Here is an 18,817-nt window from a genome sequence, read left to right as displayed (position 1 = left end):
CATTACCAAGAGAAGTAGAAATATATGTTTTATCCCCCTCAACACTCCCAGAGGAATAAGTACTGTAAACAGTAAAGTACTGTAACATGTCTGGAACTATTGTAAAAAAAACTTTTTTCCCCCAGTATCGTCAAAATCTCAAAATCGGTGACTCGGACTCGCGTGAAAAAAAAATGCGATCGGGACATCCCTATATGTATTTGATGTCCTTTTTTTTTGGTTACGTGAACCGAAAGTTGTTAGACTTTTACTGTTAGCGACGTATGAATCAAATTTACTAGGAGGTGCAAGGATACAGGGTAGCGTGGGGAAGGGATGCAATGTTATATTTATTCGAGTCTTTCTACCTCATTTCTTTAATCCGCTGTGAAGATCTATGTGGCATGATGACTTCCAAAAAGCAATGCAGGCAGTAATGTGAAGGCAAATGGAGAATTCCCAACCCAGTCTCTCTCTCCCTCTCTCTGGACCATTTCAAATCCGATCTGGGTCACTTTTGTTTGTGTTTTAAATCCAATCTGGGCCACATTTTTCCAGACTGTGGCGGCGGTCTGAACTGTTAAGTTTTAAAAATTCTAATTCATGCAGCAATTACGTCAGCAAAGAGCGAGAGCAGCAGGCAATACGGCAGCGATGCAGCTGTTCATTAGCGTTAGCACCTAACTTGACCTCAGTCGTAAAAAAAATACAATGAAGAAAAGGATAAGCCTCATAATGTTACTAACTCGAGTACTTCTTGGGAGAAGTAATTTGTATTTTTTTAAAGTAAGATTAACAACACTGCTAGGTACCACTACGTGTGTCTAAGCCTTTAACAATGAGAGGGACCATTTATGGTCCCCAGGAGTTTAAGTGTGCAGTAAATCTTAACTAACTTACATCTTTTTACTCAAGGTCCTACGCAAATTCCGGGCTCATGAAACCAACCTGCTGATTGCCACAAGCATTGTGGAAGAAGGTGTGGACATTCCGAAGTGTAACTTGGTGGTGCGGTTTGACTTGCCAACTGAATACAGGTCCTACGTCCAGTCCAAAGGCAGAGCTCGAGCTCCTGTCTCCAACTATGTTATGCTGGCTGATAGTGAGAAGACCAAATGCTTTGAAAGTGATCTCACTACCTACAAGGCAATAGAAAAGGTCATTTTTTTCTCTTTTCTTTTCACTTATTGGGGGAATTAACACAGTCACCTCCAAAAGCATTGGAACAGCAAGTTCAATTCCTTTGTTTTAGTTCTGTACTGAATACATTTGGGTTTCAGATAAAATGATGAAGTTCCATTTTGTCATTCTGTCATTTTGTCATCCAGAATTCCATCTTTTATTTCGTGGTTGCTACATCAAGATGTGTTTTAAAAAAAACTGAAAAATGACCTCTTCCATGAACCCGCCCACTTTTAAGTGAGGAAAAGGATTGGGACAGACATTATGAAATTAAAAGTAAATATCATTTGATGTTTAGTGGCATAACCATTACTTGCAATATCTGCATAGAGCCTGAGACCCATTGACTTTACCCGGCTGTTTTGTCGTCGTTAGAAATGCTGTTCCAGGCCTTTACTGCGGTCTCTTTCAGTTCTTCTTTGTTTATGGGGGTTTCTCCCCTCAGTCAGAAGGTTAAATGCATGTTTAATTGGGTTAAGATCCAGTGATTGACTTAATTTGTTGTGGTGGCAGTCTGCTTTGAGTCATTGTCTTGTTGCATGATTACGCTTCTCTCGATACAGTGTATCACAAAAATGAGTACACCCCTCGCATTTCTGCAGATATTTAAGTATATCTTTTCATGGGACAACACTGTCAAAATGACACTTTGACACAATGAAAAGAGGTCTGTGTGCAGCTTATATAATAGTGAATTTATTTTCCCCTCAAAATAACTCAAAATTTTGTCATTAATATCTAAACGTCTGGCAACAAAAGTGAGTACACCCCTTAGAAACTAGGTACATCCCTAAATGTCCAAATTGAGTACTGCTTGTCATTTTCCCTCCAAAATGTCACGTGACTCGTTACAGGAGTGCTGTCAGCATTGCCGCACAGAATGAAGAAGTGGGGGGTCAGCCTATTAGTGCTCAAACCATACGCCGCACTCTACATCAAATTGGTGTGCATGGCTGACACCCCAGGAGGAAGCCTCTTCTGAAGACGGTACACAAGAAAGGCCGCCCGTTTCATCAAACCATAGGACATGGTTCCAGTAATCCATGTGCTTTGTTGACATGTCTTCAGCAAACTGTTTACGGCTTTTCTTGTGTACTGTCTTCAGAAGAGGCTTCCTCATTGGGTGAAAGCCATGCACACCAATTTGATGTAGAGTTCGGCATATGGCCTGAGCACTAACAGGCTGATCCCCCCCACCCACCTCTTCAATCTCTGCAGCAATGCTGACAACACTCCTGTAATGAGTCACATGACATTTTGGAGGGAAAATGACAAGCAGGACTCAATTTGGACATTTAGGGATGTACGTAGTTCCCATGCGGTGTACTCACTTTTGTTGCCAGGGACTTAGATATTAATGGCTGTATTTTGAGAGGAAAATAAATTAACTCTTCTAAGCTGCACACAGACTACTTTTCATTGTGTCAAAGTGTCATTTTGTCAGTGTTGTCCCATGAAAAGATACACTTAAATATCTGCAGAAATGCGAGGGGTGTACTCACTTTTGTAATACACTGTAAGTTTGGATGCATTTGTTGGTAAACTGCCGGACATAAAGGTTTCATAGACATCGAAATTCATTGTGTTGCTACCATCATGAGTTACATCGTCAATAAAGACTAGTGAGCCCATTTCAGAAGCAGCCATGCAAGCCCAGTCTATGGCACTACTTCCACCATGTTTCACAGATGAACTTGTATGTTTTGGATCATGAGCAGATCCTTTCTTTCACCACTTTGGTCTTTCCATCGTTTTGGTAAAGGTTAATCCTGGTCTCATCAGTCCATAACACTTCCAAACCCCTTGTAGCTGATCGCTGCACTTTGCAAAATCCAAACTGACTACCTGTTTCTTTGTGCTGATGAGTAGTTTGCATCTTGTGTTAGCCTCTATATTCCTTCTCTCAAAGTCTTCTTCGAACAGTGGATTATGACACTTCCACTCCTGCCCTGTAGAGGTTGGCAGTAGTGATGTACAATGTTACGATATATATCATCAAAATGATATAGAATGTCATATCGTCACGGGGATCTTATATCGTCAGTATCTTGATATGTTGTTAATATGTGAAACGTTTGTATGTACTTACTGGTCGCAGTTTAGGACATCAGCAATGTGACCAAATGTGAAGTAATTTCATAAAATGCCAAATAGGATCACAAAGTAATTAAACATTGTCCAACAAATAAAGCATGAAAAAATAATTTATATGTTGTATATTTGACAAAATAATCGGGTTTCCGAAGCCCGAGCCTGAAATGGGACTAACCCAGAAGTGACACGTCACACTGAGAACAGCGATGGCAGCGCTCCATACGGCCGCCATACAAAGCCCTTCAAACAATGATTCAAACAGCGTTATAAGCGATAGATGGAGCGCAAGTGAGGAGATCCAAGTCTTTGAAGAATTGGAGGAAGAGGAGGAGGTTGGAATTTTATGTTGGACCGTACATGTATTAGCCAGACGCTAATCAGGATGCAAACAATGTGCCCAGACTACCTGACATGGACTGGGGACAAGACCCATCGAGATTACAAGATTGGTTGGCTGTTGTTATTTTTATGATTTGAAGCATGTCAGGTAATAAACCACCTACTATTGCCTGGGATGAAAGAAAAGTTTTGACGAATCCCTGATTATGTTGTGGAATGAACAGTAGAAGCTAGCGACGTTAGCTTTTATTTACCTGATATGTTTCGGCGAACACTTCCGCCTTCGGACCCTCTGACGAAGGTGGAAGTGTTCGCCGAAACATGTCAGGTAAATAAACCACCTACTATTGCCTGGGATAAAAGAAAGGTTTTGACGAATTTATAAGTGTAAGCAAAATAAACTCAATACAACTATGATCGGGGATTGCCACGAGTTAGCTTCTACTGTTCATTCCACAACATGATCGGGGTTTTGCCTCGTTACCATTCAGCTAACGTCGCTACCTTCTACTGTTCATTCCACAACAGTTGGCAGCTCTGCTTTGACAAAGTCATCAGTCATCTATCCAAAAATCAGTTTTTTGCAAATCCTTGATTATGAGCAGACTGGTTGAGGAAGCAGGCATCTTCGAAGTGTTTGTATCAGAGAACATTACTCGATGATGGCGTGAAATTCATTCGCTTCGTGCGAACGAAAGATGTCAATTTACGTGCCCTGGTATCCTTTGGCCACTCGTACAACCCTATTTAAATTGAAAACAATACATTGCCACACCGAGAAGCAATGCAACAATACTGTTCTATTACGGACTTCCCTCGCAGTTCTCTGTGTGACATAATTTCCGAAGATTGTCGAAGAAAAGCATTTTCGTTGTCAAGGGCGTTGCTATGGGTTAAACAAAGAATCTGGAAGGGTTGCGTTAAAAAAAATAAGGAAAATATGCTTATAATTGTTTAGCCATTGATAATATTAAAAAACATGGTTGGCCAACCTTCACATTTGGTCTTTAATGTGACCTCTAGAGTAATGAGTAATCATTTAGAATCGTTGGTAGTTCTGTGCTGTGTATTATCGGAGTACATCAGTCTGTGAAGATCTGGATCATTAACAAATCCGTCATTGATCAAACTGCACTTACATTGTGTTTACAAATGCATAAGCTTATATTCACCCAATTAGAGACAGAAATAAAAGCAAGTCATTAAACCAAATGGCATTTGAATTCATGGTTTCATAACAAAACTAAAATGATGACAACAATAAACTAGAATATCATTATTAGCAAGTAATGAAACAACTGGAGCGCTAACTGAAGAAATAATTATCACAGAACATGATATTTGAACATTTTACAATATTTGCAGCCAAATGGGTCAAAGCTTCTTGCCAGTTAATTTGCTGTATAGTGCAATTAAGTGGTCTTGGAGCAAATGTGGTTGTGTTACTATGAACCAAAAGCAACAAGTACTATAAAGATAATTTGTTATTCAATTTTATTTAAAAAAAAAAAAAAAAAAAAAAAACTTTTTCAAAGTGTTTGGCTTGAAATTATTTTTTGGGAGGGAAAGTATTTCACTAGCTAAGAAAATATTTTAATCATGTCTACATATATGCCCTTGTTTTTAATATATGTTGCAAATAAGAAGGAGAAATGTTAGGAGGGGAAAGCTGTCATTGTATGTTTAATGCTTTTTTTCATCAAATGATTCAACATTATATACAGTGAAGAGCAGAAGTATTTGCACCCCTTGTGATTTTGCATGTTCACCCACTTAGAAAATAGGTAGTGGTCTGAAATTTCAATTATAGATGCATTTCCACTCAGAGACATAATCTAAAAAAATCCAGAAATCACACTGTATGTTTAAGTTTATTTGTAATTTACTGGGGTTCATAAGTATTTATACTCCTGAGAATCAGCAATAATTATGACTCGAAGAGGCAGTCTACCTTAAACAAAAGTCCACCTTTACCCCATGAATAACCACCCGCCCACCACCCGTTTGAGCTTAATATTTTATCCCACAGTCTGTCACAATCCAACTGCTACCATTGGCAAGACCAGAGAGGTTTCAAAAGACACCAGAAAAAAAATGTTGAGCTGCACAAAGCTGGAAAAGGTGATGGGACAATTAGAAAGAAGCTTGGTGAGAATAAATCAACAGTTGCAGCAATTTTTACAAAATGGAAAAGGCTAAACATGACTGATAATCTATCAGACTGGGGCTCCATGTAAAATTTCTCCCCGTGGTGCATCACCCATGATGAGAAAAGTGAGGGCTCAGCTAGAACTACACCGCAGGAGCTGGTCAATGACCTGAAGAGAGCTGGATGCAGTTTCAAAGGCTACTGTCAGTAGAACACTATGATGCAATGGTTTTAAAATCGTGTTGCTCAGAAGCCTGTACATCTGAAGGCCCGTCTGAAGTTTGCCAGGGACCATCTGAATGTTACAAAGGGGTCATGGGAGAAAGTCATGTGGTCAGATGAGACCAAATTAAAACTTTTTGGTGCAAACTTAACTCCTCATGGGTGGAGGAAAAAGAAGGATTAGTACAGTCCCAAGAACACCATCCCTACTTTGAAGTATGGGGGTGGAAACCTCATGCTTCGGGGCTGCTTTACAGCAAAGGAGACAGGATGACTGTACTGTATGAAGCAGAGGATGAATGGTGAAATGTATCTCAGATTTTATGCCATAACATCCTTCCCTCAGTCAGAGACTGATCAACATCGTAGTTTCTAAAGGTGGATTCACTTGCAAATTATGGAAGCCCCAGTGCTTTCAGACACTGTAAACTCATTGGATGAGTTGCATAAAAGCCGTTATTTAGAAAAGCTTCGGTGGATCCAGTCGCCAGAGCCATATTTGATGCCCAAACCGATGTTTCCTCCCGTCCGGTCCCGTCCTGTGCGTCAGAGCTCGTCCTGAGACCACAAAATTTCCAATCATCCTCCAGTTTATCTCACGATGAGGAGTCGGGTACCCAAAATCAGCACCGGCCCAAATATAAACCGACATTTGGTCAGCCGAGCGTCACCGTTGTCACGATTGTAAAATGAAACGCAGGGCGGCTATTTTTCGGCACAACACCTGTTGTTGTTGCGCTCATCTGCTTGCTGCACCACTGTGGCGACGAGCTTCGTAGTCTCCGTCTGATGATGTCTGCGATCGTGTTGGCATCATATTGATGTTTTCGCCGCTGTCTAACGGCTGTCAACATAAACGCATCATGGACCGAGATAAACAAACCGCGCTGCTCTCGAAATTTGCCCTTTCAACAATGGGCACACAGCAACTACTAAAATTACCGTTTATCTTCTCTGTTACTGCAACCAACCGCCACACATGCCTTCACCATTTTGATTAATCAATATTAACGATTGTCAGGAAAGTTTTTGGGTTCGTTTACTAGGCGGTGATTCCTTAGACAAGCAGAAAAACATGCAGTAATAGGAGGAATGTAGGTAATATGTAAACACAATGAGCTGACTGACAATATGGCGGCACCAGTCAGGGAGGCGGAGTTGTGACGTCACGTGATTGGGGTCTATAGAAAATGCCTGACCTCTGTAATTGCAAACAAAGGCTTCTGCACTAAATATTAACACTGATTTTCTCAGGGGTACAAATGCTTATGAACCCTAGTAAAGTACAAATAGATTATTGAAGAATCATACAATGTGAGTTCCGGATTTTTATTTTAGATTATGTCTCTATAAGTGGAAATGCATCTATGATTGAAATTTCAGATGTCTACCTATTTTGTAAGTGGGTGAACTTGCAAAATCACAAGGTGTGGAAATACCGGTACTTCTGCTCCTCACCGATTTTATATATATATATATGGCGGAAAACACACACAAGACTGAAAAAGCAGTTTGTGCTCTTGCACCTTCTTTAAAAGAAACTGCTGTATTTTAAGACAAAAAAACTGTTGTTTGATAAAAAAAAAATGTCTATATGGTGCCATAGCGGATTCATGGTGCATCAAGCCCCGAACTATTTTTAATTTGTCTGTTTTACCATGGAGACCCCCGTTTACAGACGTCGCGCAACCGCTTTTGTTTCAACCCAGCCATTAAAAGAAAGTAATTAAGTATATTTATTATTTAAAATGTCTGTCATTTTTAGCTTAGAATCATTAATTGATGTCTAATATTTTAGTTTTTAAAAATGACTTTAGAAAAAGTATTCACTCGCATATTTTAAACCTTTAAACAAATGACGTCACAATGAAAAAATAGGCGTCTGTAAAGAGTCACGGATATCAACCTCATAACTATCGCTATTGTTTTTTTTTCGTTACTGTTGCATTTTCCCCGATATTTTAGATGATAAATAATCGATCCAAACAAAGAAAAATTGGGGGAAAAAAAAAAAAACGTTTTAAAGGGTAAATACAGTGCCCTCCATAATTATTGGCTTCAACTGGGACCGTGTGCTTTGGTAAGATGAGACCAAGATTGAGCTTTTTGGAACCAAACACTCTAAGTGGGTCTGGCGTGCCACGAAAGATGCGCATGCTGAAAAGCACCTCATACCCACTGTGAAGTATGGGGGTGGGTCAGTGACGCTGTGGGGCTGTTTCGCTTCAAAGGGCCCTGGGAACCTTGTTAGGGTGCATGGCATCATGAATGCTTTGAAATACCAGGACATTTTAAATCAAAATCTGTTGCCCTCTTCCCGAAAGCTGAAGATGGGTCGTCACTGGGTATTTCAGCAAGACAATGACCCTAAACATATGGTTAATTCTACACAGAAATGGTTCACCAGACACAAAATCAAGCTCCTCCCATGGCCATCTCAGTCCCCAGACCTTGTTTTGTTGGCAGAAGGGGGTTGTACAAAGTATTAACACCAGGGGGGCTAATAATTGTGGCACACATTATTTGATGTCAAATAATTATTTCTTTATGTAAGATTTTTCCCCACTGAATAAATGCACTTGTATTGAAGGTTGGATTTTTCTCTTTTTTTCCATTAAGGTCCCATATTATTTGAATAAAAAAAAATATTAGAAGCTTAAAAAACACATCTTAACCCGGGGTGCCCATAATTATGGAGGACACTGTATATGAAAATCTCGATTACTCCTTGATGTCTGCAATTTCTGCATCGCGACCCTTGTTATATTACAGTGTCACCCATACACTCCCCCCCCCAAATCCGGCTGTGGCCATTCACATCTGTGTCTTGACACTCGATGGTTACATGCTACATGGAGTACTTGGATTGAAACAAGGACAGTACACGACAATATCTCGTTAAAATCATGGCATCTTTAATCATGCTTTCGCATGCTCTCATCTTCAGTTAGGCTTTTGTTGTTTAATTTTTTTTGCTGTTGTTTGCTGATTTTGCTGTTGTTAACCTGGGCTGACTTTTTTTGTTGTTTTTGCTTAGTAAACCAGTACAATAAACCCGATCAAAAAGGCAACACCTGGGTAACTAGAAACACCTATCAGTCACATATTCCAATACTTTTGCTCACTTGAAAAGGGACTGGGTTTACAGAACAGGTCATCTCTCCTGGGTTGTTTCACGGATTTTGATGTAACAACAGAATGACAGCTGGAATTCTTTTGTGTCGTGTTCATCAAATCTGAAACACAAATGTCTTCTGTATATAACAAAAACAAACTTGTCATTCCAATACTTTTGGAGGTGACTGTGTGTGTGGGTGGGTGGGTGGTGGATTGTGCGGGAGGGGCAGGTGTAATTATATAGTTAAGTGACAGCCTTACTACAAATTATATTTGTTTACAGGTAGTCCCCGGGTTACGAACGAGTTCCGTTCCTATGCTGGCGACGTAATCTGGATATCCGTGTAAATCGGAATTAACCCTTTATGTACCAAGTGTCTTTGTAGTAGATACTTTTCTGATTGTTTTATAATTATTCCCTCGTGCAAACTAATATAAAATAATTATTTGTTTCAAATGAGATGAAAAATACTTATTTCAATGCAAATTTGCCATGTTTGCTTTTTTTTTTTTTTTTTTTCTTGGTGACTTCTCTGTGCACTTTCAAGATCTCAGTCTCCAGATTCCTCCTTCCTTCACGCCGTCTCAATTCGCACGTCTCTTGAAACCTTTTGTTTCTGAATGCGGTTTTTCAAGTGACGGTTGGCAATATAATACGTATATATACAGTATATACTGTATATACATATAAACACAGGGGTGCACATATTTTTTTTTCCCAGGTTCTCAGAGGAGGACCTGTGACTTGGTCCTCATTGAGCTTGAGAGCCAACCCGCCTGATGCGATAAAATTATGACAAGCTTTGCTTAGTGCCAATTACCTTTAATTAATTATATTAACAATTAACGCTTGATTAACATCAACTGGCACAACAAAATTGCCATTACTTTGAAGTGAAATGTAAAGAAATAAACATATAATCACTCATTCAAAATAAAGGGCATTCATATGCGGCTCCCACATTAACTCCAAGCTTTTGTAAAAGTGGGATGTCCTCCCATGTTTAGCTTTGTAAAATGCGAGCAAAAACACGTTTGTCAGTGCATGGCACTGTTCTTCATTAACTTTATTCCGCCACTTGTCCAGAGGGCGAGTTGAGTCCTGTCTGACATCGATCGATTGCTTAATTGCCACATGCTCCCTGTTTTTTTCGTGCTTTTCAAAGTTTGGATGGCTGAAATTCTTTGACCCTACATAAAATGCGCTGCTCTTATCAGCGATATTGGGATCCTCACGGCAAGTTTTGCACCACATTTCCATGCGAGCATCATTTGCTTCTAGCCATGGTAACTCCTGCAGCCACTTTTCAGCAAAAGTCTTTTTTTTTCGGTAGCTCCGGTGACGTCTCTGTCGTCTGTCTGTCTTTTGACGGGAGTGGGGGAACACGGAAATAATTACTCAGTGGGGCGTGCCTCTTTGACATTTTGACATGCGGCCCACTTATGTGCACCCCTGTGTGTGTGTATATATATATATATATGTGTGTGTATATATATATATACACAGTACTGTATATTTTTATTATATTATGTATATACAGGATATACTGTATGTATATATTTTTCGCAAGTGGAAGCTTCCATGATCCTAATAAATTTAATAATTAAAAAAATATATATACAGTACAGTGCAAAAGTTTTAGGCAGGTGTCCTGTATATATATATATATATATATATATATATATATATATATATATATACAGTGCTGCTCAAAAGTTTGTGAACCCCCTCAACATTTTGGAATTTTCTATTATTTCAACCTGATTTCCTAATCAATCAATTCAGTAGGTTTTTTTTGTTTTTTTAACAGTTGTGTTGTCGAGACTAAATTAAAAAGAGTTTTCATCAACTGATGTAGGTGCAAAATTGAACTGTTTGGTCACAACCAAAACCGCCATGTCTGGCGAAAAGTCAACACTGCATACCACCAAAAGAACCTTCTCCCAACAGTGAAGCATGGAGGTGGGAATGTCAAGATCTGGGCTTGCTTTTCATCCTCAGGACCTGGACAACTCCACATAGTCCAGGGAATCATGAATTCTGAGGAATATTGTCAAATCCTAGAACATAACCTGACGCCGTCTGTTTTGAAGTTAAAGCTTGGCAGAAGGTGGATCATGCAACATGATAATGATCCAAAGCATTCCAGCAATACAACCAAGGAATGGCTGAAAAAGAAGAAGATTCGTGTTCTGGACTGGCCCAGTCAAAGTCCTGACCTAAATCCCATTGAAATGCTGTGGCGGGACCTGAAGCGAGCAGTTCATGCCAGACGCCCATCAAACCTCTCTCAACTGACTGCGTTCTGCAAGGAAGAATGGGCAAAAATCCCCCAAAGTAGATGTGAGAGGCTGATTAGTCACTACAGAAACCGTTTGGTTGAGGTAATCTCTGCAAAAGGAGGCGCAATATCCTATTAACTGAAGGGGTTCACATACTTTTGCACACATGATATCTGAGTTTTTCTTAAATCAACCACTTGTGTTAAATAAAGAATGACAATATAACTATTTCTTTTGTTTCAGTCCATTATTTGGAATGTCAGTATTGTGGATTTGGGTATAACTTAACATTTAATAAGGTTATTTTAGTTTTTTTTACAAAAAATCTGACCATCGCTGTGGGGTTCACAAACTTTCGAGCAGCACTGTATATGTGTGTGTGTAATAGCCAAACGTTTCGCTGGCTGAATAAAGATTTCAGAACTTAACTGTCTACATCACCACAACAATAATAGTCCTATTGTTACCTGACCCTCGTCCTCAGGAATTTTGCCAAAATACTCATCTGAAATTACAACCAGTGACGAATCAGCAACGAACTCATGTTAAGCTAGGACACAACGACTCGGGCCAAATACACGCCATAAACAACTTAAACGTTCCCGTAACGTTTATGACACATAAAAAAAATTGGTGACTTACGTCAAATGTTAATATTGCAGTCGTTATCATAGGATTAAACCAGAATTACCTTTATTTGTTAACTTGAAATACCTTTCTGTAGATTTTTCTCCTGTTTCGAACTTTGCTTCGGTTATGTCAGGTGCAATCTCATAACAGGAGAGCCGATATGTGATTTCCAAAATAAAGCGTGTAAAGGAACAATTGTATTTGACCTGCTATTTCAGACGACCCACGGCGAGTAGTGCGTAAGACAAGGCTGAAAAAGCCTTCTGCTCTTGCACTCCTCTTTAAAAGAAACTGCTGTGTTTTGAGCCAAAACAACTGTTGTGTTTGATAGAATAATATGTCTATATGCTGCCATAGCAGATTCATGGCGCACTAAGCCTCCGAACTATTTTGGAATTTGTCTGTTTTACCCTGAAAACTCGTTTACAGACGTCGCGCAACCGCTTTTGTTTCAACCTAGCCATAAAAAAAGGTAAGTAATTAAATTTAATTTTCAAAATGTCCATCATTTTCAGTTTAGAATCATTAATTGATGTCTAATATTAAGTTTGATATTTAGTTTTGGGGAAAAAAAAAAAAAACTTAAAAAAATTATTCACTTGCACCACTCCTTTGTTGTCTGCGATTTCTGCATCGCGACCCTTGTTATATCACCATGTTTCACCCATAAAATGAAAAAAAAAAAAATCCGACTGTGGACATTCACAGTTGTGTTTTGACACTCGGTGATACATGCTACATGGAGGTTTTGGGTCGAAACGAGGTAAGTATGCGATAATATCTCGTTAAAATTGTGGCGTCTTTAATTCTGTTCTCGCGTGCTCTCGCCTCCAGTTAGAGTTTTGCTTTCAAAAAAAAAAAAAGATTTAAATGCCCTCCTGTTCAAAATGTTTCTTCCTCCAGAAAATAGAGATTTTAAGCTTTCAAATGATTTATCACACGTGCATATCCGACAATTTTGAAATTTGGCCAAATTGGGGGTCTCAGAGCAGAAGTTCAAGTCACCTGAGTGTTTTCCGCCCAATGCATTCATTTAGATGTCATGTTTAATTATACAAATTGTAAATTAAATGCATCTTTAAAACAAACAAAAAAAAAGCTTTAAATATGATATGGCGGTGCGCCGCAGTCTTCTCTATGCAGGGGAAACCCTGAACATACAGTACTGTGCAAAAGTTTTAGGCAGGACACCTGCCTAAAACTTTTGCACAGTACTGTATATATATTTTTTTTTAAGTATTAAATTTATTAGGATCATGGAAGCTTCCACTTGGGGAAAATATATACATACAGTATATCCTGTATATACATAATGTAATAAAAATATACAGTACTGTGCAGAAGTTTTCGGCAGGTGTCCTGCCTAAAACTTTTGCACAGTACTGTACATGGACAAAATGAGTACAAATGACATATTATGCACAATGAAATGGAATTTATTTTGAAGATAATACAAACATTGACTGTTTTATATTATAAGGAAATAAATAGCCTTACATAGGTACATGAAAAAAAAAAGTCCAAAGTGCACATAAACTATACGGTCAGTTGTGTCACATTTGAAAAAAATATTTCTGGACCTCATTGCAGTAACAAAAAAAAAAAAAAAAACGGTTTGTTTTAATACAGAACCGCATAATGCAACATGCTTAATGTGTCTTTTGATACAAATTAGAGAACATATAGATACAAATTTTTAAAAAATGTCCAAATCTTTTTTTATTACGTTTAAAGACCACATAGAGCTTTCAAATTGAAAAAAAAAAAGAATATTCATTATTTCTGGGGTCAGGCATCATAGGGTTAACATGATGTTCTGAACCTCCCCATCAGAGAAAATAAAATCCGTCTCTTCAAATCTTTCCTTTCTCTTAAAGATCTGATCAATTTTCCATTGCATTGCCCTTTTTTTAAATCACATTAATTCAACAAGCTTGTTCTTTTATTTTTTTGTCCCAGAAAATGTGCATTTGAACCGATCAGACCTAACTATCCATGCTGATAAAATGTCAGTATTTCAGGCACTTGGAAAGACAACTGGAGTACTGGCCAGGCAGGGTGGTTAGCTGAGTGCGTGCACAAATCAAAACAACACATCAGAAAACTCAGTGCTGTCCGTGGAATAAATAAATAAATATCGGTGGAAACAGATGTTACACAAGCACTTTATTATTCTTGTTGTTAACACACTGACGTTAGTAGATTGTTTTCCTCTTGGAGATACCTATGCGGCAGTCAGGCAGGTTGTTTTTGGCATTGGGTTTTGACAGTTGCCGTCATAGTCTTAAATAAGTTTAAAAAAAAAAACAATTGGGTCAAATTTTTTGAAAGAACTAAGAAGTAACATTTACATACTTATTCACACCAATTTCTTGGTACTATATTGATCCACTTTTGGCAGGAATAAAAGCCTCAAGCCTTTTTAAAGATGCCACAACCTTAGTATTAGTACACCTAGAGTGAAGAAAATAAGTATTTGAACACCCTGCGATTTTGTTTTCCTACTGAGAAATGATGGGCGGGTTTAAAATTTTCATTGTAGGTGCTTGTCCGGTGTGGAAAAGTGGTATTTGCCATGTGGCAAAATGGATTTTACTATGAGGCTTTTTTTTTTTTTTTTTTTTTTTTGCCACGTGGCAAAATGGATTTTACCATGTGGCTTTTTTTTTTTTTTTTTTTTTTTTTTTGCCATATGGCAAAATGGATTTTGCCATCTGGCATTTTTTCTTTGCCTTGTGGCATTTTTTTGCCATGTGGCAAAATGGGTTTTGCCATGTGGCATGTTATTTTGCCATTTAATACGAATAGAAAATTTGGACGTGCATAGTCGTCAATGGCATAGCCTGACTTGGGTGCCAGTTAAATGTCAATGCACTGTAATGGTAAGTGGATGGTCAAAAATCACAGCCACACGTTTTTCTGCCATTTAAAATGAATGGAAAATTTGGACGTGCATGACCTGCAAAAATGCCATGTACCCCAAAAAATGCCACATACCAAAAAAAACATTGCACGTTGGCAAAAAAAAAAAAAAAAAACACATGGCAAAATCATTTTGCCACATGGTAAAAAAAAATGCCAGATGGCAAATAACACTTTTGGTTCTCGCTATCTTTCATTTTAATATTGCACTTTGCACACTAGGGATGGGACGATAAACTTATATACTCGTGATACAAGTCGATATGCCAGAGTCACGATACAATGTGTCATGTTAGGATATCAACAATGTTACAAAAAACAAAACTATGTAATTAAAACTTGTTTCAGTTGCAAATGCAGTACAGCCTACAATATGAAGTGGCCACAAAACAATGTCGATTACCTGTCATCTCTAATTTTTTGAATTTCGGGCTGTGAAAGAATGTTACTCACAGCTAGTGTTCGGGGTGGCAGAGCAATTCATAATGAACCTCATCTGTCCTCTGCATTTTCTGGTCTAAACGCAGCTATCTGAAAATGTGCCCTCCCAACATCTTTAGAATGATAAGGTTTTCATTTTTATTCTAAGCAGATCTTGAGGAACAAGTGCTCCAAGTCTGCAGAAGTTGATGAGTTTGAAATTGAGCACGTGTTAGATGATGACAACATACTTCCTCCGTACGTGCTTCGATCGGAGGATGGAGGTCCTCGGGTTACCATCAATACGGCCATCGGACACATTAACAGGTATGCTTCTGCGTTTGAATTGTTTGTAAATCAAAACCGTTCCCCAAAAAGTAAAATACTTTATTAAAATCACTCAGATATTGTGCTCGGCTGCCCAGTGATCCCTTTACCCACTTGGCTCCCAAATGTAAAACTAGGGAGATGCAAGATGGAAGATTCCAGTCCACACTCTATTTACCCATCAACTCCCCACTCAGGGTTCCTGTTAAGGTGTGGTATAAACTACTGCTCTATTGAATTCATGTCAACAAATCTATGGATATACTGCATAAGCCTGTTGCGATAAGCAATAAAATAAAAACCAAGTCTGTCATTTGCAGCGGTTGTCTAGCGACGCGACATGCTGCGACATGAGAGCTCACTGTGCTATTTTGAATTTTATTTTTTATTTTATTTTATTATGAATATTTTGCCTCCAATCCATACTACAAAGATGAGCCAAATGGCATGAACGTAACAAACGTGTTCGGCGACACCAACTGTGTAGCACAAAATAGTGTGTTCTTAAAGAGTGCAGTCCTGGTGCAAGTAACTTAACAGTGCAAGGGTCTATTTTTGTTTTTTTTTGTGGTGTTTTTTTTTTAATCTTTTGATAATTATTTTGTCATAGTTTTATGTAATATATACAGTACTGTGCAAAAGTTTTAGGCAGGACGCCTGCCTAAAACTTTTGCACTGTACTGTATATATATTTTTTTAATTATTAAATTTATTAGGATCATGGAAGCTTCCACTTAGGGAAAATATATACATACAGTATATCCTGTATATACATAATATAATAAAAATATACAGTACTGTGCAAAGGTTTTAGGCAGGTGTCCTGCCTAAAACTTTTGCACAGTACTGTATATATATATATGTATATATATATATACACACACACACATACAGTATATATAACATTCATTGCAATTGAATGCGTGTACTTGCCATATTATGATCCAGTGGTACCTCGATATACGAACGCATCGACATAAGACTCTTTCGACTTACGACATAAAATTTGACTTGTCATCTGTCTTGAAATTACACGACATGCTTGAAATACACTGTATGACGATTTACAACAAGGTTGGAATTAATTCAATTCAATTTTATTTGTATAGCCCTAAATCACAACAACAATGTCTCAAAGGGCTTTACAGAAATGAAGCAACAAAAATGAATAGATACAGTTCAAGTCCTGGGTATCCCCTATCCTTAAGACCCTCCATGCCGGCAAGGAAAAACTCCAAAAACTCCAGAGTCAATTGGGAGAAAAATGAGAAACCTCGGGGAGTACCACAGTCAGGAGAGATCCACTCCTAGGACGGATAGACAGGAACCCCAGAACTGCTAGTGGGAATTAGCAGGCGAAGTTACAGTCCGTAAAAATACAGTGGAATAAAGGAGCAAGAAGAGGTCCATCTAGCCAGATGAGTCGGGGGAAGCAGCGAGGACGTCTATCCAGCCAGGGGTCCGGACAGTCAGGAGGCTGCAGCTGAAAAATAGCCCCTCCCTAGAGACTAGACAACTAGATATTAACATTGGGAAATAGAAATAAAGTAAGGCAAGTGGTAGGTAGAGTGAGAAAAAGAACTCAGTGGCTGTACTTCCCCCAGCATTATAGCTTCTAGTGCAGCTTAGACTAAACTGTGAGTCTACTCAGACTTCAACTAGCCTAACCATAAGCTTTGTCGAATAGGAACGTTTTTAATCTAATCTTAAATGTGCAGACTGTCTCGGCTTCTTTAATACTAGCTGGAAGCTGATTCCATAAAACAGGGGCTTGGTGGCTAAAGGCTCTAGCTCCGACAGTACTTTTAGAAAACCTGGGAACTACCAGTAGACCTGCATTCTGAGATCGGAGTGTTCTGTTGGGGCGGTATGGAACCAGAGCATCGGTGAGATAAGATGGCCCCAACCCATTAATGGTCTTAAATGTAAGAAGGAGTATTTTAAATTTAATTCTAAACTCGACTGGAAGCCAGTGAAGTGCCTGGAGCACAGTGGTGATGTGCTCTCTTCTATTGGTTCCTGTTAAAAGTCTTGCTGCTGCGTTTTGGACAAGCTGAAGACCTTTTAGAGAACTTTTAGGACAAGCTGCAAGTAGGGAGTTACAGTAATCCAATCTCGATGTAACGAACGCGTGAATTAATTTTTCTGCATCGCTTTTAGATAAAATATTTCTAATTTTGGCGATGTTGCGCAGGTGAAAGAAAGCCGTTCTACAGGTTTGTTTAATGTGTGCTTTAAATGATAAGTCAGGGTCAAATAAAACTCCTAGGTTTTTAACTGTTGTGCTGGAGGCTACACTTACATTGTCCAGAGTGACTATCTGGGCAGCTAAAGAGTCTCTCACACTTTTCGGGCCTATTATAAGGACTTCTGTCTTTTCAGGGTGAAGTAGAAGATGGTTAGTGCTCATCCAGGTATTTATATCTCGGACGCAGGAGCTTAGTTTTTCCACTTGCCTCACCTGCTCAGGTTTAATTGATAAATACAGTTGTGTGTCGTCAGCGTAACAATGAAAGTTAATGCTATGTTTTCTGATGATATTACCTAGAGGAAGCATATACAGCGTAAACAAGATGGGCCCGAGGACCGATCCTTGCGGCACACCATAACTAACTCTAGAGTACGATGATGATTGCTGGTTTACATTGACAAACTGCTACCTATTAGATAAATATGATTTAACCAGCAGAGGGCTGCTCCTCTAATGCCTATGTCACATTCTAGTCTCTGCAATAAGATATTATGGTCGATTGTAGGCCTGAACGATATTGGAAAAAACTATTCTTGCGATTTTTTTTTAGGTTTGCAATATATTGCGATATTATATTGCAATATTTAAAAAAAAAAAGATCTATCTTTTTTAAAGAAATTTTCACTAAATGACTTGAATAGCTGTTTGGAAATACTTTACATAACACACCGTGACCACAGTGTATTCATATAATACCGTTTAATTTGTGAATGATGAAGATTTCTGTATGAAGGTATCCAGGAAGTCATGTCTGCACAAAATAGATCATTTATTGAATACAATATTTTACACTTCAACAGCAGCAAATACATTAAATGATAAATAAAAGAGCAGGTGCATTAGTCCCCTAAGTTTTTGACAAAATATAACAATAAATAAAAACTTCTGTAAAATAACAACAA

At 38.5% G+C, this 18,817-nt stretch overlaps 1 protein-coding gene across 9 annotated transcripts in view; it reads left to right on the top strand.

The window, feature by feature from the left end:
• The window catches only part of dicer1 (dicer 1, ribonuclease type III), a 207,712-nt gene that overhangs the window by 77,505 nt on the left and 111,390 nt on the right, over positions 1-18,817 (top strand). For 8 of the 9 annotated variants that reach the window (XR_009067182.1, XR_009067184.1, XR_009067183.1 and 5 more), the window contains exons 11-13: positions 895-1,137; positions 15,510-15,664; positions 15,742-15,874. Coding sequence is in view for 6 of the 9 variants with exons in the window: in XM_057859860.1 (XP_057715843.1) it covers positions 895-1,137; positions 15,510-15,664; positions 15,742-15,874 (531 nt within the window). In the remaining 3 variants the exon portion in view is untranslated. Of the gene's footprint in view, positions 1-894; positions 1,138-9,365; positions 10,642-15,509; positions 15,665-15,741; positions 15,875-18,817 lie in introns of those variants that run through there. The other variant, XM_057859865.1, reaches the window with a different exon arrangement.

The sequence above is a fragment of the Corythoichthys intestinalis genome, chromosome 15 (genome assembly GCF_030265065.1).
Source record: "Corythoichthys intestinalis isolate RoL2023-P3 chromosome 15, ASM3026506v1, whole genome shotgun sequence".
Lineage (NCBI taxonomy): Eukaryota > Metazoa > Chordata > Actinopteri > Syngnathiformes > Syngnathidae > Corythoichthys > Corythoichthys intestinalis.
The sequence above is the reverse complement of the archived record's forward strand: the minus strand, read 5'-3'. Positions and strand labels throughout refer to the sequence as shown.